The sequence below is a fragment of the Vicugna pacos genome, chromosome 3, assembly GCF_048564905.1.
Source record: "Vicugna pacos chromosome 3, VicPac4, whole genome shotgun sequence".
NCBI lineage: Eukaryota > Metazoa > Chordata > Mammalia > Artiodactyla > Camelidae > Vicugna > Vicugna pacos.
Genome location: NC_132989.1, coordinates 84,694,552 through 84,722,185, shown reverse-complemented (window position 1 = coordinate 84,722,185; position 27,634 = coordinate 84,694,552). Strand labels below are relative to the sequence as shown.

General features: G+C 34.8%; 1 protein-coding gene across 9 annotated transcripts in view; it reads right to left on the bottom strand.

Moving 5' to 3' along the window:
* Window positions 1–27,255, bottom strand: part of SLC38A9 (solute carrier family 38 member 9) — a 79,747-nt gene extending 52,492 nt beyond the window's left edge. For 3 of the 9 annotated variants that reach the window (XM_072958692.1, XM_072958691.1, XM_072958694.1), the window contains exon 1: window positions 7,019–7,170. Coding sequence is in view for 3 of the 9 variants with exons in the window: in XM_006206001.4 (XP_006206063.2) it covers window positions 8,132–8,244 (113 nt within the window). In the remaining 6 variants the exon portion in view is untranslated. Of the gene's footprint in view, window positions 1–7,018; window positions 7,481–8,131; window positions 8,279–23,965; window positions 24,063–27,126 lie in introns of those variants that run through there. The other 6 variants (XR_004188966.2, XM_006206001.4, XM_072958690.1 and 3 more) reach the window with 5 other exon arrangements.
* Between the last annotated feature and the right edge of the window lie 379 nt (window positions 27,256–27,634).

Below are 27,634 nucleotides of genomic sequence, written 5' to 3'. Positions count from 1 at the left end.
AAGGACAGGAGAAAATATACCAAAATGTTTTAACAACACTTGCCTTTATGTGATAGGATTATATTTCTTTATGCTTCTTTTTTTTCCCAGAACCTTCTTTATACATCAAAAACAAAACAAAATAAAACCTTCCTTAAGTAGAGAAAAAAGATAATTTGTGTCTTTAATTTGTATTTCTAGAAGCACAGGTGATTTAAACAATGTTCGTAAGAAAATGGGTTTTTCATATACTATTTTTATCCTAAATTACAGGAATGCTATATTTTCTGAATAGCTTTTTTCTCTTTATAAAAGTAGTACATCATTTATATTGAGGATAATATAGAAGTTATAGAAGAAAGTAAAAAAATCACCCATTAGAACTAATCAGTTGACATTTTAATACATTTCCAAATGAGTGCAGACCCACATACATGTACGTAGGTACAGACGAAACTAGTTTTATTGAATTTTGAACTTTATGTAAAGCGGAATCACACAATATGTATTTTTCCATCCAGCTTCTTTTGTCAACATTATCTTTCTGAGATTCATCCATATTTTTGGTTGCAGCTGTAGACTGTTCACTTTCATAGCTGTATAATATTCCATTACATGAAAACACAATTTAACCATTCCTATTGGTGGGTATCTGGGTTGTTTCCAGTCTGGCACTGTTATGAGTAAGTTGTAATCTATAGTTTTGTATATATTTCTTGTTGAAATGCACACATGCTCTATTGATTACAAACAGTGTATACTCAACATTAGTAGACAATTACAAACTCTTTTCCAAAGCAGTTGTGCTAATTTACACCTACTCTAGTACTGCATGACATTCCATTGTCCTACATCCTTGCCAACATTTGTTTTCCTCATTGGCTGATTTTTTACCTTAGCTTACTGGGTTTTTTGTTTGTTTTTCAGTTTTAGTTCTTAGTTCCAGAATTTCCATTTTGGGTCTTTTTTTATTCAACAAACATTTTTCATAAATTTGGTTCTTTTTTATATTTCTAGCCAGTGCCAAAATTCTCAGCCTTATTTCAAGTTCCTTGAACATATTAAACATAGTCTTTAAATCTGTTTCTGATAACTCCATTATCTAGATCACCTGTCAGTCTCTATTGTGTATCAAGTCTCAATTTCCAGTCATGGTGTCTTGTCTTCTCTTATGCCTAGCTATTTTTGATTAAGAACCTGGCATTGTACTTACTGGAATTCTAGTACATGGAAAACAGTACAAATAAGTTCAAGCCTAAAGTAACATTATTTTCTTTAGAAAGGGTTTACATTTGCTTTTGAGAGCCAATCTGAGACACTTAGCGATCCTAGATCACCTTAATCCAGTTTTAGGAATTGGATGAGTTAAAGTTGAGCTACAGTCTCTGCAAAAAGGCCATTCTATTTCCAGTTCACTCATATTTCTAGGCTTATAGGTCTCAGGGCTTCCAACAGAAAGTTTCCATGGGGCCTACCTACTCTTAGTGAACCCTGGATTTCAATGTTTCTCCCTCTAGCTGTCAAAAGCTCTATCAATTTATTGGCCTCTCATCTAGTAAAATGGAATTGGCAGATATTCTTGAGGAAATGCTGGACTCCCCTTTCTTGGTTTCCTCCTTCTCCTTGATCCAGATCTCATTATTCTTCATTATCTTATTAGTGCTCCAAGGTCTTTACATAGATTAAAAAATTTTTTTTGTTAGCTTTTCTAGTTATTCTTAGCAAGTTGGTTGATCCAAATTCTTCAATCTGCCCTTGTCATAAGCAGAAATCCCCATGGCCTCTTTTCTTTTTTTTAAATAATAGATTTATTAAGATATTAATTCACATACCATAAAATTTACCCTTTGAAGTGTAACATTCAATAGTTTTTAATTAATAGTTTGGAATTGTGCCTCCATCATCATAATCAATTAGAACATTTTCATCACTCCTCAGAGCAATCCCAGATTCTACTCTCCCCTCTCGTCAGCTCCTGGCAACTGTTAATCTGCTTTCTCTCTATGACTTTACCTAATTTAGACAGTTCATATAAACTGAATCATACAATATGTGTCCTTTTTCCTGTGGCTTTTTACACAGCGTGTTTCACGGTTCATACACATTGTAGCATATATTGATACTTTAACCCTTTTTTATGGTCAAATAATATTCAATTGTATGAACATATCACATTTGGTTTATGCGTACATCAACTGATGGAAATTTAGATTGTTTCCACTTTTGGCTATTACTAATGTTATGACCATTTGTTTGTAAGTATTTGTGTAGACATGTTTTCAATTCTCTTGGGTATATATGTAGGAGTGGAACTGTTAGGTCATGATGGTAACTCTATATTTAACAATTCTAGTTGTCAAACTGGTTTTTAAAAGTGGTTATACCAGTTGCAAAAGGAGCCATGGGTTATGAAATGAACAGTATGGGAAATACAGTCAATAACAGTATCTTTGCATGGTGACAGACCATAACCAAACTTATCGCGATGATCATTTTGAAATGCATAGAAATATCAAATTACTATGTTGTGTAACAGGAACTAACATTGGGCTGTAGGTAAGTTATACTTCAAAAACAAATAAATTCACAGAAAGACAGACTGGATTTGCAGTTACACCAGGCTGGCAGGGCAGTGGCAGGGGAATGGATGAAGGCAGTCAAAAGATACAAACGTCCAGTTGTAAGATAAATAAGTACTTGGGATGTAATGTACAACATGATAATACAATTAACACTGCTGTATATTATATCTGAAAGTTGTTAAGAGAATAAATCCTAGGAGTTCTCATCACAAGAAAATTTTTTTTCTATTTTAAAAATTTTTATCTATATGAGATAAAGGATGTTCAATAAACTTTTTGTGATAAACATTTCATGATTTATTAAGTCAAATCATTATGGTGTACACCTTAAACTTACACAGTGCTGGATGTCAATTATTCTCAGTAAGACTGGAAGGAAAAAGAAGTGGCCATACCATGCTTTAATCTCACTAGCAATGTTTAAAGACCATGCCCTCTTTTTAAGGAATTAACATCCAAATTTAGTAAATTAAAATAGATCAATTTTACCTCAATAAAGTTGAAATAAATAAAGTAGAAAATATGTATCTATATAAAAATAAAAACAATTCTCTAACTATAATGAAGGAGAAACAAAATAAAAGTAACAAAATAAATTAATATAAATTTTAATATGCAAGTGCTTGGGCACAACTACACTTAAAGATATGAAGACCAGTGCCTGTATCAATTTATAATAAACAAGCCAGAATTTAAGAGAAGATTAGAAGCTCTTCTACAGATGAAATATAAGAAAATAAAAAATCAGAGGTATTAGAAGACATAAAAACTAGTGTTGGAATAAATAATAACAAATCAGATATAAATTTGATGAAAGAGAGAAATAATCTTAACTGAAGTAATGATAACATGCCAAGACAATTAAAGTTCAATTACAAACTAATTGAAATAGAAAAAATGAAGAAGTATGATGCTGCAAACGAGTCGGGCCTTTTTTTTTTTTTTTTAATAAATATAGCACCAAAGTAATTTCCTATGTTACTTTACAAGAAAGCATATTTCCTAACTTGAAATGTTGAGGCATTCATTTTTCTAATATTTAAAAGATCTTGGAAACCGTATCTTGTGAGAAAGGAATAGAGAATAGATTGCAAGAATAAATCTTAAAACAAGAAGCCATAGAAAAATTATGTAGTAGACTTTTGGAGTCAATTTCAGACTAAGACTAAAAAGTAACAGGCAAGCCAAAGACACATAATTTCAATATATCAATATGTTATTGTTACAACATCAATTCCTTATTTTCGGGCTACAGTCATCCACTAGGCTTTTAACAAGATCCCTGAATTTCATGTGCCTCCATAATTTAAAAATATTTGGGTTGAAGTCTGTTTTTCAAAAGGAGTTTCAATTCCCTTGTTGTACACTTGCAATTAGTTTCGTTGTTTTTGCAGTAATTATACTATTGCATCTGTGAAAAGAAAATCAAAATGGAGTTGGTATTACTAAGAGAACTCTCCAAAGTGGTGCTAGGAAGCCATTAAAGAAATATGGCCTATGCATGTCTCAGCCTGGATGGAGTCTGACCTTTGACATGGTAGGCAAGTCATCCAGAACATCTGCCAGAAACTCAAGATCCTTACTGGACCCTTACTCTAAAATAACTAGTGACAGTCTATCTACTTATAGGACTCCTATCCTAAATCAACTTGTGATTCCTTAAGGACAAATCACAATTCTTTCCAGGCAACTTTTAACAACAATGGCTTTCTGTCTTTATAAGCCCCTGATTCTTTCTCTTCCTCAGAACACTCTTTCGGGGTATTCTGAACTTGTGTCTCCCGAATTGCAATTTTTAAGACCCCCAAATAAACTCTTTTCTTATTTGCAGCCTTCTGCATTATTTTTTTGGTTGACACACTAAAACTTTTTTTGACTATATACTTAGAGACATTAAAATACTAAGTAGAACTGAGTAGACAGAAAAAGATGTTAGCCCCATTCTTTACAGCCTTTCCTCCCAACAAAATACACCTGATTGGCCCTAATGAGCACCAGTCAAACCCCATTAGGCTCCTTCCTTATTTAGGCTTCTACAAATAATCTTAATGAGGGAGAAAGAAAGGGAAGAAAACAAAGCACAGCTAGTTTATAGGCAATGAAAGAAACAGCAAAACCAAATAGAACAGACAGATCTAAGGAAAGAAAATGGAAACAACTTAGGCAAGCAGATATTGGTACAAGAGGATAGTTAAGCAAAGAAAGATATTTGGAAAGGGAGGTAGAAGTAAAAGAACCTAGAATTTGAGAGAATAAAAAGATTCTGATTAGATTAGAAATAAGATCTCATTCTAACAAAGTCCATATTTAGATTTAATGCATCTCTAACTCTATGGCCAGGATTGTCCTCTTTAAGCACTTAGCAAAAAGAGTCCCCCTGGGGAAAAATAATGGTGGGGAGATGAGAAGTGAATGAAGTGGACTAAAAAGGGAGAGAAAAATGGTGAGAGAAGAGAGTAGGAAGAAAAGGAAGGAAAAGAGGGAAGGGTACAGAAGTAGTCGTACTATCAGCAGCTTGCCCATCAGCTCCAGGGCACTGATAAATGGTCAAGGCCCTGGTCCCATCTATTTAACATGGATGGCAAGCTCCTCAAAATGTAATTTATGCAGCTCTGGAAACCAACACTCCTGGGAAAACTACTTTTCTATCTTTTGTTGTCTATCTATATATGAAACTATGAAACTACCAAGACTCAATACACTTCCAATCACTGTTACTGGTCCAGGACACATTAATAAATAAATTCTTCACTTTGTTAGCCCTCTCTCTCCTAGGACTACAAGTACCAAAAAGAGTCACTTTGGGCTGCTGTTCAGTGATAATATTATTGACAGATGAAAGTGAGAGAGGTCAGTTACAGATGTGCAGACAAATAGACATTCTAAAAAGCCAGGGTCCATAAGCATGCTTAGTACGTTTGAAGGGCACCAGGAAAGCTGCCTGTTTTAAATGTGTTTACCTCTACCCCACTGGCTTACCAGAGCTCTTGAAATGTTATCAATTAGAAAAATCTAACCTTTAGGTTAGGCTTTTATATTTCTAGAATTCTCCATATTAAAATGCAAATAGCCAAGGAAAAGTAATAGACTAGGTCTTTGATACCTCAGATTGTTTGCCATTATAACACTAAACAGACAACAGAGCCCTACAAGAATAGGAGAGATAAGCACTGGTGAATAAGGGGAAGAAGAGAAAGTATGGTTTACAAAGCACTATCTACAGGGAACTTTTGGGTGAATTCCCTTAGGAAGAGCACAGAGAGAGGGGCATGAAAGACTTAGGTCCTGGGAAAATGGAAGAGGAAACAAGAGTTTGAGAAAACTGAAAATGGGAATTTCAAAACCAAATAAACCACTTCATAATTTGGTTTCAGGCTGGCTGGAATGGTCAACTCCCAAAGGGCATAATCCCAGAGCAGCAGCAGAGCATGATGCAATCCTGAATACCAGGTCTAATCTTTGGTTACCAGAAAGTCTGGAAACAGCAGAAAAACAATCTCTAAGACCAGTAATTGCCAGTGGAATATATCAAATACAGTACAGCAGATTTTTAAACCTTTCTGTCCCTCCACCCACATTCTTCACTCCACCCCAAACCAGGTGGAAAACAAATGTGGGAGGGGAGGGGAGGTACGAAGAGAGAAAAGTATATTTGTGTAGTCTGCAAAAGTTCCCCAAATGATCCAAATGATTATGACATGCATCCTTACTCTACAGTGACAAGTTCCTTCCTCTGCCTAAGTCTAATTAGACTCCAGTCCCATGAAAATGATAAGCAGATCCAACACACTATCTTTTCAGTCCAAAGTAGTTCTTAAAATTCTTGTATCTGAACTGATACATGATTTTGACTGCCACCTAGTGGAAGAGACAGAATTAACCACAAGCTAAACAGGATACGCAATCTAAAAGTATTAAATATTGTTTTCTATACTCTGACAGCTGAAGATAGTTTCTGAAAGTGTGGTTATCTGTAAGACGATTTTAGGTAGCAAAAGGATGAATGCTATTTTCACTACTTAGTATTTACTGCAATGTATATGAGAAAAAAGTGTAAATAATACTTCAAATCCATTATTTCACAAAAATGTGAAGTAAAGGTTAAACTAACCCTAATTTTAAAAAGTTAATAAATTTTAGAAACATATATTAAATTACAATAATATACAGGTGGTAATAGGATTTTACCAAAGTTATACGGTGACTCTAAAATGGCTGAGGTTTGGGAAATAGTTGTCTAAGCTGGCTCTTCTAATCAAAGACATATTCCCTCAATGTGTCTGAGTTTTATTTGCATATATAAAGTGAAATAACCCACATTTTAGTAGAAATAACAATGTTTTAAGGTAATCCTATTGTTTCCTCATCAAATACTTGCTAAAATGTATTTCGCAAACAAATTAGCATTCAAAACTGCTAAATCTCTGTAAATATCTGCCTTGCTTAAACATGCTTACCTAGATAGTAATCCCATGATTGTAAATAGTTGATTCCCTCTTATTTTGACAAATTTCATTACAGAAAATACATTTCCATTTAATCTACACAGTTAAACAGATTTTCAGAGAACTGTTTGAGCTCCTGCCAACTGATTGCAATGGAATGCACTTTACTGTCCTATGTTCTATTGTCATAGTGGTCAATTATTTATCATAGAATTTAGAGGGTTCAGGAAAACCCTGAGCATTTAATCAGCATTCATTAGTTCTTGTATTCACTGATGTTGGAATAAACAAGTGAAAATTACAGGATTCATTTCATTATCTTCTCTGATGCCCACTTTAAATGACAGTGATAAATCTCTCATGTGATAAATTTCACATCGCCACCTCTAGCTGCAAAATAGACTAAAAAATTAAGTATCTGGAAAATGGAAACAGGATTATCAAGACTAGCTTAAAGCAACACTCCTTAATCTCCTGAACCAGAAACTACTTCGAACTCTTAACAAAATTAGGATGCTGCTGGCAACAAATAGGTGGGGTTGTTGACTATATGGGTATTTACCTAACAATATCTGCCACACCTCTCAATTCAAGCACTCAGGTTCCTTCTGAGGAGGCAATCATTCTTACAGTTTATTTATTCCCTCAGAGTCATTTATACATATTTATATTTTATATATAACTTGTTGATTTTTTTAATCAAAATGGTGGTACACTATACACACTGCTCTGCACTTCAGTTTTTTCACTTAACAAAATAAGCTGAGACTTGCTCCATTTTGATTAAGCATTGTATATTATTTTTTACCATGTTATTTTTACTGTTCTATCCCCAGCACTTTCCATATTACCTTGCACAAAGCAGATGATCAATATATATTTGTTAAATGAATTATACGAATGTATCTTACTTCACAAAACTTGCCCCAACCACCCCTGACAGAGATGTTTAGTCAAAGAAGTCAACAATAAATGAAGAAATATTCATATTTATTCCCTCCCACATACAAATATATAGATCCCACAAGAAACTGGATATTTTATAATCAAATCTATGTATGTTTAGTTATAATTAGTTCTATCTTAAAAACCTTAATTATGAAGTATTTTATTTTAAACACTTACCTTTTGGATCTTAGATCTGATGAATCAAACTGGATATTCATAGGTCCAGGGTTTATTTCATGATTTACCTCAGGGATGAGAAGATGCCTAGAATCACTATCCATATTTGCCATTTTTCTCAGACTCTAAGCACTGAAGAAGTCAGTCCTATAATAAATCAGAAAAGAGAAATAATTTAAAGTTTACTTTAAAAATTATTTTTCTATTAATAGGTAATACATTTGCATGCATAAGAAATTGGAAAAATATAGGAATTTGCTGAAGATATCTTAATGAGATATATGCCTAAAATATCTTTTTCCCATTTTTTAAAATTGAAGTACATAGTTGATTTACAATGTTGTATTAGTTTCTGGTATATAGCATAGTGATTCAGTTATACAAATATATACATATTCTTTTTCACAGGTTACTACAAGCCATTGAATATAGTTGGCTGTTCTATACAGTAGGACTTTGTTGTTTATCTTTTCTGTACATAGTACATAACATAGTAATTTGTATCTGCCAATCCCAAACTCCCAATTTATCCCTCCCTCCCACCTTTCCCCTCTGGTAACCATAAGTTTGTTTTCTATGTCTGTGAGTCTTTTTCTGTTTTGTAAATAAGTTCATTTGTATTTTTTTTTAGATTCCACATATAAGTGATATCATATGATATTTGTCTTTCCCTGACTGACTTCCCTCAGTATAATAATCTCTCAGTCTATCCATGTTGCTGCAAAATGACATTATTTTGTTTCTTTTTATGGCTGAGTAGTATTCCACTGTACATATACACACCATAATTTCTTTATCCATTCATCCATATCAAATGTCCATCTGTCAATGGACATTTAGGTTGCTTCCATGTCTTGGCTATCGTAAATGGTGTTATGAACACTGGGGTGATGCATCTTCTCAAATTAGAGTTTCTCAGATATATGCCCAGAAGAAGGATTGCTGGGACAAACGGTAAGTCTATTTTTTGGTTTTTTAAGGACCCTCCATACTATTCTCCATTATGGCTACATCAATTTGCATTACCACCAACAGTGTAGGAGAGTTCCTTTTTCTAAATACCCTCTCCATCATTCATTATTTGTAGGCTTTTTGATGATGGGAGACATTCTGACTGCTGGGAAATGATACTTCATTATAGTTTTGATTTTATGCCTAAAATATTTATATTATGACAAACTTGCTAAGTTGAAATGGAGTTACTACTTATTTTTCAGCTGAATAAAAAAGAAATAGAGCAGTTCATTTTCAATAATACAAACAGATTAGACTATTTGGATCCACTTACCTGCAGAAAACAACTAAAAATACTGGATAAAATATAAAAATATCTTTTTGAAAAGTATCTTTAAAAAATATATTTTTATGAAAAATACCTTTTTGAAAACAGTAAGGAAAATCAGGCCATTTGTAGGTGAAGTTGAGGAGCCTACAAAGTAAATAGCTCAAGGAAGTTGCTTCTGCTCTAAGGGTATTTGCTGTGCTAGGAGCAACTGGGCTGAGATTTTCAAGGCCTCATGAAGTATTAGGGAAACAGAAGACAACCCAGGATTCACCCAAAATAAGGAATGATTGTAGGAAGAAATCATCCCCTCTCCCTGCTTCCCATAACACAGCTGGGAGTACAAAGAGCTTTACCATAAGATTAGGAGTTCACAGGTAAAAGTGCCTCATCCCTCACAAGGGAACGACAAACAAGTTTTCTTGACACTGACCACAGCCTCTGTATGTGTGTGTGTATGTAGGAGGAAATATTATATACCACAAACTGCACCTCATGTGGATGCAAGGTGGTCAAAGAACACTTAAAGTTGTAAATGTAATTTCAGGTTAACTTGCTTGGTAGAGCTTCCAGATAAGTGGCAGAAGCAAATATAAATCTTACCTATGAGGACACAGAAAAGTTTCATCCTAAGCCTCAAAAAAAGACTTGCTAACAATCTTTCAAGAATAAGGAACAGTACACAAAAATAACCTAGCATATAAAGAAATAAAGTACTATCAGAACCAAAAGAAACAGTAGAAATAGATCCCCAAAGGCTTCAACTATAGGCATTATCAGAATAAAATCACAAAACAATAATGCTTCCTATGTTTAAATAAAGGAAAAGGTGGACATTTTTTAAAAATAACTTAGCATGTTTGAAAAGGACCAGAGGGAATGTTTACACCAAAATAAATACTAAAACAAAATACAATAACCAAAATGGAAAACTCAATGGATGTGTTTCAAGTTGAAGAGAGGACATTAGCAACATGGTGGAGTGAAAAGCTACCTTTATCTCTCCCCTTCAATCTACAACCAGTAAAACATCCTCAACACAACAAAGGTGCCCCTGCCCAGTACATGCTGGAGAATTCCACACATCTGTACATCTAAGAGTGGGTGGACTGGAATACATAAAGGAGGGGGCAATGAAGGAGGGGGAACCAAGGCAAGAGCAAAGGTGGTGCCTGTAATCCTAGCCTTCTGGCTGCAGCAGCTGAGATCACAGTGCCAGAGAACCTAGTAGCAACAGGGGAGGCAGGGCACATGACTTCTACTGCAGCAGTCTCTGTGGCCACGGAGGCAGAACCGGAGAAACTTACAATACAGCAGAAGAACCAGCAAAATCCCCGCTCCTCCCAGATCTCTGCTCCCTCCCCTTGAAGAACAAGGGACACTGGATGTAAAGGAAGAGCCCATTGCAGTATACAAGGTGGTGATGCCAGTGACAGTGGCAGAAACAAGGCACAAACAACCAAGGCACCTGGAGGCACAAGAAACAATAATGAGGGCCCAGGACAACTTCTCTAACAGAGGCGATGGAGGGTGGAAAGTTTAGACTCTCAAATATAAGCAGTGGCAGCTCAGATAAGAGAAACTAAAAGCTTGTGCTATAGTGCCACCTACTGGAAAACAAAAGGCCTCAAAATTTTAATCTGTTGAACACGTTAGAATCAAACAAAAAGATGCTTGTCACTTCAAATGGGCCTGCAGAGGAATAACTCATCAAGCACCATGAAAAGCCACAGTAACACTGCACTACAGTAAGAAAATGACAAGTCTCCAGAAACCAAACTTAAAGTCTAGGAATATTGTTAACCAATTGATAGAAAATTCAGAATAGATCACATGAAGAAACTTGACAAGCTGCAAGAAAAACTCAGAAAGGCAGTTTCAAGGAGCTCAGGAATAAAATTAACGAACAGAAGGAATATTTTAACAAAGAGAATGAAACTCTACAAAAAGAACAAAACAAATTCTAGAGTTGAAGAACTCAAAAAATGAGATGAAGAATAAATTAGAAAGCACTGGAAATAGAGCAGATCAAACGGAAGAATTAGCAAGCTCAAAGCTAGAAATCTCAAAATGATACAAGTAGAAGAGGAAAGAGACAAAAGATATTTTAAAAATGAGGAAATCCTACAAGAGCTATCTGATTCTTTCAGGAAGGGCAACATTAGGGTAATGGGTATCCTAGAAGAGAGAAAGAAGGGAACAGAAAGTTTATTTAAAGATATAATAGCTGCAAAATTCCCAAGCTTGGTCCATAAAGCTGAGAACATCTAATTACCTCAATGCAAAAATAACTTCTCCAAGACACATTACACTAAAATGCCATGGTAACCACAAAATATAAATCAAGAGCAGACACACGACACATAAAACATGATGAAACTGAGAAAAACATCATAGAATACCACCAAAACAGAATGGCAGACAGAAACACAAGGAAAAAAGAAACAATAGAGATATAGAACAACCAGAAAACAAAAGATAAATGGCAGTACTAAGTCCTCATCTGTCAATAATAACCTAAATATAAACTGACTGAATTCACCAATCAAAAGACTCAATGTGGCTGGATGGAACAATTTGTCAAGAAGACATTACAGTTATTAATACATATGTACCTAACATAGGAGCATTAAAATATGTAAAGCAATAATTAACTGACCTAAAGGGAGAAATTGAGAGCAACACAATGACAATAAGTACTTTAACACTACACTTACAACAGGGGATAGATCATTCAGACAGAAAGTCAAGAGGGAAACAGTTGCCTCAAATGAAACATTAGACCAGATGGATTTGATAGATTTGTAAAGAACATTCCATCCAAATGCTGCAGAATATACATTCTTCTCAAGTGCACATGGAACTTTCTCAATGATAGAACTTACGTTGGGACACAAAATAAGTCTCAATAAATCTAAGATTGAAATTATGTCCATCATGTTTTCCAGTCATCATGGTATGAAACTAGAAACCAACTATATAAAGAAAGATGAAAAAATACAAATTTGTGGAGACTGAACAACATGCTACTGAACAACTACTGGGTCAAAGAGGAAATCAAAGGAGAAATCAAAAATTATCTGAAGACAAATGAAAATGAAAATATATTATACCAAAATCTTCGGGATGCAGCAAATGCGGTACTAAGAGGGAAGTTTATAGCAATATAGAGCTACCTCAAGTAACAAGAAAAATCCAACTAAACAATCTAACTTTACACCTAAAGGAACTAGAAAAATAGGAACAAACAAAACCCAAAGTCAGTAGAAGGAAATAATAAAGATCAGAGCAGAAATAAGTGAAATAGACTAAAAAAAACAATAGAAAAGATTAGTGAAGCTAAGAGCTGGTTCTTTGAAAACATGAAATAGACAAACTTTTAGTTAGACTTGGTGAGAAAAAAAGGTTCTGAGAAATAAAATTACAAATGAAAGAGGAGAAATAACAACACATATCATAAAAATAAAAACAATTATAAGAGAATATTATGAAAAGCCATACACCAACAAATTGGTCAACCTAGAAGGGATCAGTTCTTAGAAGAATCACACAATCTTCCAAGACTGAATCATGAAGAAATAGAAAATTTGGAAAAACCAGTCACTAGTACAGAGATTGAAACAGTATCAAAAAGCTTCCAAAAAAAAAAGACAAAAAGTCCAGGACCAGATGGCTTTACAGGTGAATTCTATCAAACATTCAAAGATTTAATACCTATCCTTCTCAAATTCTTTCAAAATACTGAAGACAAGGAAATGCTTCCTAACTTATTTTACAGGGCCAATATCACTCTGATACCAAAACTAGACGAAGACAACATAAAAAAAAAATTACAAGCCAGAATCTCTGATGATCATGGATGCAAAAGTCCTCAACAAAATATTAGCAAACCAAACACAATAATACATGAAAAGGAACATACACCATGATCAGGTGGGATTTATTCCAAGGATGCAAGGATGGTTTAATACTGGCAAATCAATCAATGTGATATACCACATTAACAAAATGAAGGATAAAATCCATATGGTCATCTCAACAAATGCAGAAAAAGCATTTGATAGATTCAATACCCATTTATGATAAAAACCCTCAATAAAGTGGGTACAGAAGGAATGTACCTCAATATAATAAAGGCGACATATGACAAACCCAGCAGCTAACATCATACTCAGTGGTGAAAAACTGAAAGCTATCCTGTAAAATCAAGAGCAAGACAAGGATGCCCACTCTCACCATTCTTATTCAACATAGTATTGGAAGTCCTATCCAGAGCAATTAGCAAGAAAAAGAAATAAAAAGAATCCAAACTGGAAAGGAAGAAGTAAAACTGTAATGGTTTGCAGATGATGTGATTTTATATAGAGAAAATCCTAAAGACACCACCAAAAACTATTAGAACTCATCAATGCATTCAGTAAAGTCACACGATAAAAAATTAATACACAGGAATCTGTTGTCTTCCCATACACTAACAATGAACTACTGGAAAGAGAAATTAAGCAAACAATTCCATTTATAATTGCTACAGAAAGAATAAAATATCTAACAATAAATTTAACCAAGGAGTTGAAAGACCTGAACACTGAAAACTATAAGACATCACTTAAAAAATTAAAGAAGACACAAATAAATGGAAAGATATTCTGTGATCATAGATTGGAAGAATTAACATTATTAAAATGTTCATAATACCTAAAGCAATCTACAAATTCAATGCAATCCCTATCAAAATCCCAAGGACACTTCTCACAAAAATATAATAAAACAATAACAACAAAAATCTAAAATTCATATGGAAGCACAAAGGACTCCAACAACCAAAGAAATCCTAAGAAAAAAGAACAAAGGTGGAGGTATCACACTCTCTGATTTCAAACTATATTACAAAGTCATAGTAATCAAAAACAGCATGGCGTTGGTAGAAAAATGCATAGATCAATGGAACAGAATTGAAAGCCCAGAAATAAACCCACATTTATATATATGGACAATATGCGACAAAGGAGCAAAGAACATACAGTGAAGAAAGGATAGTTTCTTCAATAAATGGTGTTGGAAAACTGGACAACCACTAGAAACAAACAAACAAACAAATAAATAAATAAAACAAACTAGGTTACTATTTCACACCATACACAAAAATCAAGTCAAAATGGATTAGACTGAATGTAAGACCTGAAAGCATAAAACTCCTAGAAGAAAACATAGGCAGTACACTTTTTGACAACAGGCTTAGCAGATATGTCCCTGCAGGTAAGGGAAACAAATGGGACTACATCAAACTAAAAAGCTTCTGTACAACAAAGAAAACCATCAACAAGTTGAAAAGACAACGTAACAAATGAAAGAAGATATTTGCATATCATATGTCTGATAAGGGGTTAATATGCAAAATATAAAGAACTCTTATAACTCAACAACAACAACAAAACAGCACAATCAAAAGTGGGCTGAGGAGCTGAACACTTTAAAAAGAATACATATAGGTGGCCAACAGACACATAAAAAGATGTTCAAAATCACTAATTATTAGGGAAATTCAAGTCAAACCCCAAATGAGACATCACTGTATGTCCATTACAATGGTTATTATCAAAAAGGCAAGAAATAATAAGCATTGGTGAGGCTGTGGATATAAGTAAACCCTCATACACTGTTGGTGGTAATATAAATTGGTGCAGCCACTATGGAAAACAGTAAGAGTCCTCAAAAAGTTAAGAATGGAAGTACCATATGATCCAGCTATCCCACTACTTGGCATTTATCCAAAGAAAACAAAAACACAAATTAAAAAAGATATAAGCACCCCAATGTTCATAGTAGCATTATTTACAAAAGCCAAGATACAGAAACAACCTAACTGCACATCAATAGATGAATGGTTAAAGAAGATGTGGGATATACATACAATGGAACACTACTCAGCCATAAAAAAGATGAAATATTGCCATTTGTGACAATCTGTAGATTCAAGAAGTTTAATGAATTCAAGCAGAATTAATAAACAATATATCACAGAATTGGGGAAAAGAAGAACTAAAATTCCAAAGCAAAGGGGAAAAAAAGTCAACTGAAGTTCTGCGGATTAGAAATCTAAAGTTTTTGTATTGTCCAGATCAACATTATACTTTGCAACATTGCAAATCAACTTAATTTTCAACTTAATTTCTACTTAATTGTCAATAAAAAATGAAAAAAAACCTGTACACCAGAAACTAACACATTATAAATCAACTATATGTCAATAAAAATTTTTTTAAAACATTAAACTTTGATATGATGTATATTATAATTTTATAGGTAACTACCTTAACAGTTAACAGAAAACAGTGTATAACTTAAAATCTAGGAGATGAAGAAAAAATGTTAAAAAATAATTTACCCAAAACAAGGCAAGTAAGGAGAAAACAAAAGGTAGGACAAATAGAAAGCATAAAATAGATAAGATCCTCCCACTCTTTCTTAAACTCATGCTAATCAGGCTATCTTCCTAATCACTACACAAATACTGCTCTTATTAGACCACCAAAGACCTCCACATTGCTAAACTCAGTTACTCGATCTTTAACTTACTTGTGACCACACTCCTTCTTAATAAACTAAATTCAATAGGGCTCCAGGTTTTCTCAGTATCTCTCTGGTCCATCCTCCTTCTCTGCTGCATTTATTTACTGTTTGCTCCTTGTTTCCAGATGTCTTAAAGTTGTAGCATCTCAGGGGTCAGTCTTGGTACTCTTCTCTACATCAATGGTTAGGTAACGATCTCGTGGTTTTAGTATCATTATTTGTGATATACAATACAGTAGCCACTAGTGAATACTTAAATTAAATTTTAAAAAATTCAGTACCCGAGTCACTCTAGCCACATGTGACTAGTGGCCACCGTATTGTAAAGTATAGATGTAAAACATTTCCATCATTGTAGAAAATTCTACTGATCTAGATAATAACAAATTCCACATTGTATTTCTAGCCAAAACTCCTCTCTTGAATTTCAGACTTGCATATCCAACTGCCTACTTGATGCCTTTTAAAAAATTGACATATAACATATTATATGTTACAACTGACATATAACATATTAGTTTTAGATGTACAACATAATGATCTGATATATGTATATATAGTACTTAACATTTTTACTTGGATTTAATAGACAGCTCAAACCTGTCTAAACTAAACTTCTGATTTTTTCTAAAAAAAACTATACCATGCATTGTTTTCCTGATTTCAACTAACAGTATTGCCATCTTTCTTGTTGCTCTGGCTGAAATCTTTGGAATCACCCACGACTTCTTTTTCTCAGTCTATGTTCAACCTATTAGGAAATCTTGCTGGCTTTCCTTCAGATATCCTTCAGATACATCTAGAATCTGACCACCATCATTTCTTACCAAGATTTCTACAAGAGTTTGCTAGTGGAGCTCTCTGCTTGTACCCTTACCGTCTACTCTCTACACAAGCAGGTAGAGTTATAGAGGGGTATAGTTAGGAATTTGGTCTCACCTAATTGGTTGTTGTAACTGAGGAAAGTGCTATTATAATGCACTCAGTGAGTAGAGACTAGGGATGCTGCTAAACATTCTACAATGCATGAGACAGTTTCCTACAACAAAGAATTATCCAGACCAAAATGTCAATAGTTCTGAGGTTTAGAAATCTGCTCTAGGTATAGGAAGCCGTGTTAGGGAAGGATAGGACGGGACCCAATATAGTAAAGGCAGTGTTCTATTTCTGCAACTTGATTGTGGTTATATGGCCATTTGCTTTATAATTATTCAATATACACATGTTGTATGCACTTTTCTGCATAGATGTTATATTTCACAATTACTTTTTTTAAAAAGGAACTCCATAAAATGAAGTAAATAGATTTTAACACTTAAAGCCAAGTGCTTTATCTTTTATCCTTAACTGTAAGTTACATATTATTGTCCTCATTTTATAGATAAGGATACAAAGCACAAAGATGTTAAGTAACTGATTACAAAGTTAGTAAAACGCAAAACTGAAATTCAAAACTAAGCAGTTAAAGTCCAGAGCCTGTATTCTTTGCCGCTATGCTGTGCTGTCTTTCTTGTTCTTTGCCCTATCTTCCTCTCTTTTATCTTTCACCTTTTCTTCTGCTTCTTGTTACAGTCCAGACTACTTTATAAGTATTGTATTATTGCTGTATTTGTTTAATGAAGTCTTATGTCCACTGTTCTTATTTTCTAAGTGCATCATTTATGGCAGAGTAGGAAGAAAATGAGGTTTCTGAAGAGAAATCCTGAATCTGCCACTTACTACCTGTGTAATTTAAGACTAACCATCTAACCTCCATAAGATTATTTTCCCACTTGCAAAATGGAAACAATAACATCTTCACTGGGGTGTTTGAGAATTAGACAATATGATGCATATTATACTTAGTACTTTGCAATGTGAAAATGAATGTTCAAATGTACTACCATTCCTTTCAAAAACCAAATGAAAATACTTATATTTTTTAACATATGCAGTCTCTTGAGGTTTTTCCTATTTTTTTAAAGAAAAAAATTTTAGTAACAAAGAGCTAGGCAAATATTGTCAACATGCCACTGTCATGTGACAGAGATGTTGGTAACATGTTCTATTCCCCAAATACATGTGTTTCCTTTTCTGTTTCTTTCCTTTCCATTTCCCTCTTCTGCTCTTCTGTTTGACATTTAAGCCAAAGTTTTCATTAACTTAGTTCTACTGAAGATGAATAAATAATGTTAAAAAAATAAAAGTATTACCTTATGATAGTAAGTTTGAAAAAAAAGCCAAACCAAAATACATTTGACCCCTGAATAACATGGGGGTGGGGGGTGTTAAGAGTGCCTACTGTGTGCACGGTTGAAAATCAATGTCTAATTTTACAATTGGCCCTTGTATCTGCAGTTCATGGATTCAACCAGGAGCAGATGATGTAGTACCGTAATACACATTCATTGAAAAAAATCCACATATAAGTAGACCTGTGCATTCAAACCTGTGTTGTTCAAAGTCAATTGTACTACCATTTTCAGTCAAGAAGGGCCTTATTAAGAGTATGAACATAAAAATAATTATCCATTTTAAGATGAGACAACTAAAATACTGAATAATAGTAAACTTCCAAGAATATATTTATTCTACAAGTTCTCAATGAGCTGAGATACTGAGAAAAATAGGAAAAAAAAATCTTAAAAACTCATGGTCTCTATCTTCAACAAACTTAAAAAATATAATTTATGAAGCCCAGAAGTCAGGTAACTTGTCCTAAATCACTTAAATAATAAAACCTAGTAGGATGCTAGTAACCAATTCTGATTTTCAGTTTATCATTTCACTTTTAGCTCAAATCTACACTGACTGCTGGTTCTAGCTCCCAAATTAGCTCTGTAATAGATTAGTGCAAGATTTATTATTTTAAGGTAAAAAGTGTAGTTGATCTTTTGAAACATAAATTCATATAATGTATTGTATATATTCAAACATTGAACATCAGAAGTGGTCTTGAATATTAAGTGTACACTGTTCAGTGGTAATTGTTATTAAAATTTCATTAAGATGAAGGAACTGAGATTGAGTAATTTCATCATTGTGGTTGATATGAAAAAACAGAAGTCTGAGCTTTCAGTTCCTTTCTTTATGTAATAAAATTGATTATTATTTCAGTTGACTTCTTTGGTCTTACATTCTAAAACTAAAGGCAGGATTTTAAGATTACTTTGACCCACTAATTTATAAAACTAGAATTGATAATCCTATTAAATGTCCTTAGTTTAAGACTGTCAATTTGACTAAATAACTTGAAAAAAGTATCCCTTGTATGTAATGAGTAAAAATATTCTATATAAAATATCAATGAGAAACACATTTTAAATTAAAGTGGACGTCTAATATCAGTTAAAAGACAAGATGCCCACTCCTGCCACTTTTATTCAAAATAGTATTAAAAGTCCTACCTTCATCAATCAGACAAGAAAAAGAAACAAAAGGAACTGAAATTGAAAAGGAAGAAGTAAAACTGTCATTGTTTGCAGATGACATGACACTATACATAGAAAATCCTAAAGATACCACCAAAAACTATTAGAGCTCATCAATGAATTTGGTAAAGTTGCAGGATACAAAATTAATACACAGAAACCTGTCCCATTTCTAGACAATAACAACAAACTATCAGAAAAAGAAATGAAGAAAACAGTATCATTTACTAATGCAGCAAAAAAGAATAAAGTATCTAGGAATAAATCCACCTAAGGAGGTAAAAGACCCATACTTGGAAAACTGTAAGACACTGATGAAAGAAACTGAAGATGACACAAATAGATAGAAAGATATACTCTGTTCATTAACTGGAAGAATTAATATTATTAAAAATCACCATACTACTCAAAGTAATATACAGATTCAATGCAATCCCTAACAAAATACCAAAGGCATTTTTCATAGAACTAGAACAATTTTAGAATTTGTATGAAAATACAAAAGACCTTGAAAAGCCAAAACAATCTTGAGAAAGAAGAACAGAGCTGGAGAAATCACGTTCCCTGACTTCAGACTGCACTAGAAAGCTACTGTAATCAAAAACAGTATGGTACTGGCACAAAAACAGACACATAGATCAATGAAACAGAACAGAAAACCCAGAAATAAACCCACACACTTACGGTCAATTAATCTACAACAAAGGAGGTAAGAATATACAATGGAGAAAACATAGTCTTTTCAATAAGTGGTGCTGGAAAAACTGGACAGCTACATGTAGAGAATGAAATTAGAACACTTTCTCACACCATGTACAAAAACAAACTCAAAATGGATTAAAGATCTAAATGTAAGACCAGAAACTATAAAACTCCTTGAATAAAACATAGGCAGAACTCTCTTTGACATGTATTGTAGCAACATTTTTTTTGGATCTGTCTCCTAAAGCAAAGGAAATAAAAACAAAAATAAACAAACGGGACCTAATTAAACTTAAAAGCTTTTGTATAGCAAAGGAAACCATCGACAAAATGAAAAGACAATTTACTGAATGGGAAGAAATATTTGCTAATGATATGACCCATAAGGGATTAATGCCCAAAATATATAAACAGCTCATTCAACTCAACAACAACAACAACAACAACAACAAACAAACAACCTGATTTAAAAATGAGCAGAAGACCTGAACAGACATTTTTCCAAAGAAGACATACGTATGGCCAAGAAGCACATGAAACATGTTCAACACTGTTAATCAGGGAAATACAAATTAAAACCACAATGAGATATCACTTCACACTTGTCAGAATGGCTATCAACAAAAAGACCACAAATAATAATGTTGGCAAGGATATGGAAAAAAGGGAACCTTTGAATACTGTTGGTGGGAATGTAAACTGGAGCAACCACTATGGAAACCAATATAGAGGTTTCTCAAAAATACTAAAAATAGACCTATCATATCACCTAACAATTCCACTCCTTTGTATAGATCTGAAAAAAACAAAAAAGATACAGGCAACCCAGCGTTCACGTTAGCATTATTTGCAACAGCCAAGATATTGGAAGCAACCAAGAGTACATCAATAGATGAGTGGATAAAGAAGATACGGTATATATTTATAATGGAAAGTTATTCAGCCTTAAAAAAGAATGAAATTTTGCCATCTGCAACAACATGGATCGACTTGGAGGGTATTAAGCTAAGTGAAGTAAGTCAGAGAGAGAAAGGCAAATACTATAAGATACCATTTATAAGTGAAATCTAAAAACTGAAACCAACTAGTGAATACAACAAAAAAGAAACAGACTCACAGATATAGAGAACAAACTAGTGGAGAGAACAAACTTCCAGTGGAGAGGGAATTGGGGAGGGGCAAGATATGGGCAGGGGATTAAGGGATACAAACCATTATGTATGAAATAAATAAGCAACAAGGGTACAATACAGGGAATATAGCCAATAATTTATAACAACTATAAATGGAGTATAACTTTTAAAAATTGTGTATCACTATGTTGTACATCTGTAACTTATATAATATTGCATATCAACGATATCTCAATTTTTTTAAAAAGTAAAGAAAAATTAATAAATTAAGGTGAATACAGCATAGGAATTAAAAGCTTGGAAAAGAAATAAATATATTATAGAGAAGTTATTAGCTTTATAGAGTTTTTAAAACATTCTCTCAATTAAAAAAAATAAAATAGCTTAGAAATTGAAAATATGACTGTCCGAAAGCTAGTATTCTTTCATCAACAAGAGTAACATACAGAATTTGGGGGAAATTTATTCAAGAAAATCTAAAGCACATAATATAAATCTGTAAGTTAGTATGTGTAAGCATTTAAAACCATTCCAAGCTTTACATAGGAATGTGCTATTTTTTGTGTGTGTGAACTTAATAAAATTAATAAAATGTGCTTAATGAAACTTATATTGTGGAAGGGAAACGTTAGCAACAGAAATGCTAAGAAATGCTAGAGAAAAAATTTTTAATAGTTTTTTATTTTTTATTTATTTTTAATTTTTATTTTTGGGGGGGTGGTAATTAGGTTTATTTATTTATTTTTTGTTCAATTTAACAAAAGTACTGGGGACTGAACCTAGGACCACATGCATGCTAAGCATACATTCTACCACTGAGCTATACCCTTCCCTCTAGAGAAAATTTTGAATATCAATAAGTAGGTAGAACCTTATTGCTTCTAAATCTCCAAAAACTGATGAAAACACCTCCAGAATGTATCCTTGTTTTGAATTACATGCAATGGTTAATTTGGGATATGGCCTATTCTGGCTCTATTAAGTAGAATGTGGTGGTTGATAGCTCATTTGTAAGACTGCTTGGATTTGAATCATGGATTTAATGCGTGACTTTGGGCAACTTAATTTTTATTTTATTCTTATTTTTATTGAACTGCAGTTGATTTACAATTCTGTGTTAGTTTCAGGCGTACAGCAGTGTTTTGGTTATACTTTGGGAAACTTAAGTTCCCTAAGATTCACGAGTTTTAGGGATAATAAAAGTACTAGTTTTACAGGGTTTGAGATTTAAATGAGATAATGCACATAAAAATGTACCTGGCCCACAGTGAGCCCTCAAAAAACACATAGCTAAAATTTTTACTATGAATTTGGCTCTTAGAAGTAACGAGCAAAAATATATCTTAGTTTAATTTAGTGGCCTGAATAAAATCAGCTGATATACCTACATGTCTTTAGCATAAAGTGAGTAAACTTGGTGAGGTAAAAAAGATAAAGAAGTTGAGCATCATAGAATTACTGAACTGTCACAAAAAGAAAAGACTGAAAGGGGAATAATTCATTTCTGAAGAAGAAAATGGGGTGTCACTTTGGAGAAAAACTCAGAGAAAAAGGTAAGTCAATAGAAAGGTAGTGGCTGATGCAACTAACATTTATTAAACACCTACTTCTGGCCTAATGTTTCACATGTTGTTTAATTTCAATTAATCCTTTAGAGTTTGGGAAATAGGTATTACCTTCAAATTATAAAAAAAAGAAATTGATGTCCAGAAGTAACTTGTCCTAAACTACTTAGCTGATAAAGCCACAGTTGGGAATGAAACCAGGTCACTTTGATTCCAAATGCTGTTTCCACTATACTGTGATGTCTGCCTTAAAGAAGGAGACAGGCTATTGGGAAGACAGAAGAAGCATCAGAAAAATCAGGTCTTGTTGAGATTTATAAGCAAAAAAGCAATAATACCTAGAGTGCCAAATGGCCTTAAACTCTTTAAAACAAACCTAGGACTAGAAAGAGTGAAAATGTGCACCCAAGTATCTGGATTACAAATTTAACACATGTTCTTCTTGAAGCAAAGTAGCTTACATAAATTTGTTTCTCTTGATGAAACTGCTTTGTCTCAAGGCTAGGTATTTCTTTAGCCAGCAATAATCCTTCCAGAGGCAGTGAAACAGAGGAAAGGTCAACAGCCAAGTCAGAGTAGGAAAAAATATCTGTTTAAACAAAGGCATCAATATATGGCTACACTTCCTGACTTACTTTCCTGACTGACTTTGTTAACCAATACCCTCCACTATATGGTTCCTAAACTAAACTGAGAATATGGCTAAGTTTAGAAACTCAGGATTCTTTTAACTCCTAGAGATTAACTGTCACTCAGTACTGAATGTTAGGAAACCAGTGTGGATGAAAATTACTGCTGGCCGTATCAGTAAACAAAGGCTATGGCCATCAAGTCATCAGCCGCTACCACAGCCAACAGTGGTAGCCAACAGTGAGCGAGGGGAACTCAGGATGCAGACAAGGAGGCAGCCTGGCCTCTGCTGCCACCCCCAAAAGTGCACCCTGAGGGAACTCAAGATGGGAAAGAACAGGATATTGGCCCTAGAAAGCTATGTGCATATCAAAGGAGTGATTTCAGTGAGCCCAGGGTTTTGTACCCTCCCACACTTAGAAAAGTGCTAAATTCCTTACCTTGAGATGTCTGGTTTTCTTTAATCAACAGTAATTTATCGAGTTTGGAGTTCCGACCACCTGGTCTTTGTGACAAAACTCCCATATATCCTGGCTCCTCACCTGCTTCTTTGGAGCAGTCTCTTAGCGTGATGTGAGAGGCCTCCCAGGCTCGAGCCTTCAGAGAGTCAGCCGAATAAAACATAACCCTCTAGTTTTAGGTTGTGCATATTTTTTTCAGTAGACACCAGAAAAGAGGAAAATCTAGAAAGGTCCTCGGAATTTGGTCAGCCTTAACAAAAAGTGATAATCAATGTTGGGGAAAATATGAGGAACATTCACTAATTGATATAAAGTTTCCACTTTAATCACATACCTGTATTTGTTCCAAACAAACATGAAATTCTGTGGCATTGTCAAATTAGCTATTTACTCCAAACAAGCAGAAAATTGATAGTTCAATGATTTAAAATAAATTGTAAATGAGTCCAAAGTTTCTACTGCCTTTCAATCAAAGATTTAATATTCAAGTAAATATGAATAAATATAAGGAAATAGGTAATTTTTCAGTTACCTCAATTAGTCAACTAGCCTGAACTTCAAATTCTTCAAGAATGCTGTTTCAAAGGAAATTTAATACCTCTTTGAAAGTCTTGATGAGAACTATAAGATATCCTGAAGTTTGATGAAGTAGGTTGAGAGGTGAATTGGAATTCCAACTAATATTATAAAAGTGATAACACAAAAGAGTGCTATCAATGACTAAAATGTTAAATATTCCTATGGCGTTAATTTGCTATAGACATGACACTAACTTAGGGAGCTAAATACACAAGATGATATAAACAGATATATTCACTTCCAACATCTCATTCAATCCTCTGACCTTTAAAACAAAGCCCCAAATGCAAGATGTCAAAAGATAAGTCATTTAATAATGCATCCCTAAATCATTTACTTGAAGATTGGTTTTAGTATGGGGTCTCAATATGAAAACAGCTTATTGACTTGCTTGCTGGTACCTATGCTGAAGCACTCATCGCCATAAAAAGAAAACAAGAGAATAATAACCAAAGGAAGCTTGTATAATGTTATGTTTAAAAGGCATTAACTGTGAGTATCAATATATCTCAAAGAATGTCAGCCCTTTTCACACTAGGTTCAGAAACTTTCTTTGCAAAAGCAAATCTATAGTATCTATGCCAAGATGCCGGCATCAATCTGCAATAGGAGGCACTACCTTTTGGCTAAAGAAATGTATTATGGACCCACCATACAAGTTTTTTATGAGTAAAAATTACTATTAATACTTCTGCATATGGTAGCACTTTAGATACTATATTTACATTCAGTTTACTAGGCCAGGGATTGACTTTTTTTTTCTGTAAAGGGCCTGATAGTAAATATTTTAGGCTTTGCTAGCCACATGGTCTCTGCAACTACTCCACTCTGCCTTGCAGCACAAAAGAGAATAAATAAATGAGTGAGCGTGGCTGTGTTCCAATAAAACTATATAAAAAGTAAATACATTTGGCAGCAGGTCAAATCTGGACATAGTTTACCCATCTCTGTAGTATACCAATACTATACATATAAAAGCAAATGGAACCATATTGTTAAACGGTAGTCTGGTGAAAGCAGTTATGTTATGTACATGTATGTTCTTCTGTATAAGTCTGCATCTGCTATGAAGTCCAGTAACACATCTAAACCTCTTCCTTAAGAGGTGCTTAATGGTCAGCCGAGAGGAGCTGTAATGCTCAAATTCTCATGTGACAGTTGGAACATGCTTCCAATTTGATCAATAAATCCTCAAAAGGTGTTAAATTTGACAGTGCTGTAGGACAATGTGATCTAATGAAGAAATTACCAGTCAAAACAATGCAATGGCACCAAAGAACCTCTCCTCCGAAACTAGGAACACTCTCAAGTGCTCTCTCAAGTGAAGTTTAGACAGTAGAAAGAAAAGAATACTGACAGAGAACTGAAACTTAGGCGTATTATAAAATTCAGGCCTGGAAGAAATGTTTAACCTCTTAATGATTTTTCTTTTTAACTTTTATGCCCATATCTTCTTTTTTAAAAAATATTATAAATTATAATTTTAATTTGTAGTTCACATTGATATTCTCATCCTCCTATGCTGTTAACCCTTTATTGTAAATATTTAGGGCATTATAAAAATCACAATAAATAGCATACTATTTTTATGTATGTAACTGAGAATATGCAGCACTTAAGATTGAGAGAAGAAACCTAAGGCTTACTGTTCTCAGAGCTCTAAATAGGCAAACACTGGGAAAGAAAAGGTGAGCTTTATCTTCTTCAAGGCAAAGAAACTATAGGTGACATCTTAGTTTGTCATCAACCTTTCGTCTTAATATGAAGTTCGTAGTTGTTTCTGAGGCAAGGAGATCTTTGCTCAAGTTAAGACAAGGGTTTCCCTGACCTGTAGAAAAGTTTATCCTGCGTATGACAGCAGTAAAAAGATAAAAAGGAGGGGGAACCGGTTAGAGTTTGCTAATCTACTGATCTCATCAATGAAGTAACGTGTTGCTTGACAAACATGAAAAAAGTTTTAAGTCAAGCTGGCCATTAACTGGTTGTCTGGTGGTGAACGAGCTAGTTTCTTCAATTCAGTAGACCTCAGTTTTCTCATTTGTAAAGTGAGAGAATTCGCTTGACTAGCTGCTGTCAAAGGCCCTTTCCAGCTTTATTATTCTAAGATAGGAAGATGTCAAGCAATCTACTATCGGGACACTGGCTCTCACAATTGAAAGGGGAAAAGCGTGGCGAGGACTCGTCTCGGCCCTCACTACATCTGTGGTCCAAGCTCAAGGCACCATGGGGGGTCCCTCCCCATCTCCCCTCTCTAGGTCTTTCCTACTCTGGATAGAGAAGAGCGCTCCCATTCCCGCAATTCCCCCAATTCTCCTCCTCCGTCCTTCTCTCATTCCAGTGTTCACCTACGGCAAACCTGCCTTTTCCCTAAGACTCCAGCAGACATCGACCCCCACAGCCCCTCGAGCTTTCTGACCCCTGGAAGGAGGCCCTGACTTGCTAGCACGCGAGCCGTGTGAGGAGCGCGCGCCGCCTCTCCAGAGGGGTCTCCGCGGGCCCCGGCTTTGGCCTCACCGCTCCAGCAATAAGCTGCTATTCCGACGCATTTCACCGAGGAACTTCCCTAGGTACAGCCGGCTCCGCCGCTTCCCCTCTGTTCCCTAGGCTCCCCGCACCTCCCCACTCCCGAGAGGTGAATTTGCAAGACCCGGAACGTGCTCTACCTGAGCAGGCCAAGCCCTCACTCTCAGAGAACTCGGCGGGAAGGCGGACACCCCTTCCCCAATCTTCTCAACTTGCTGCAGCGAGGCTCCTCGTCTCCTGAACAGGAAAAGGGACGGCCTAGGTCGCGGGGGCCGGCGGGGGATGGAGTTCCGAGAGCGCTAAGCCGGCCTCCGCCGTCAAACCTCCCGCCGCCGTGGACTACAACTCCCAGGGGGCTCTGCGACAGCCAGCCCACCTCCCGCCGCAGAGCCCAGCCCTCCGGCCTCGGAAGGGAGGACAGCCAAGTGGGTAGACCGCATTTCATCTGCCGCCTGACATTTGCGACAGAGTCGGTTCCCCGCCTGCTACCCTTAAGATATCTAGGAGGAGAGACGCGATCTCCTGCCGTCCTTACAGCCCTGGAGGCCACATGAGAAAGGGTTGATGTGACATCTCCATCTAGGGCTAATTTCCCATTATCTGTCTCTCTTCTGAGGCTTTTCTGGCTGGTGCTCTGTACTCTCGTCA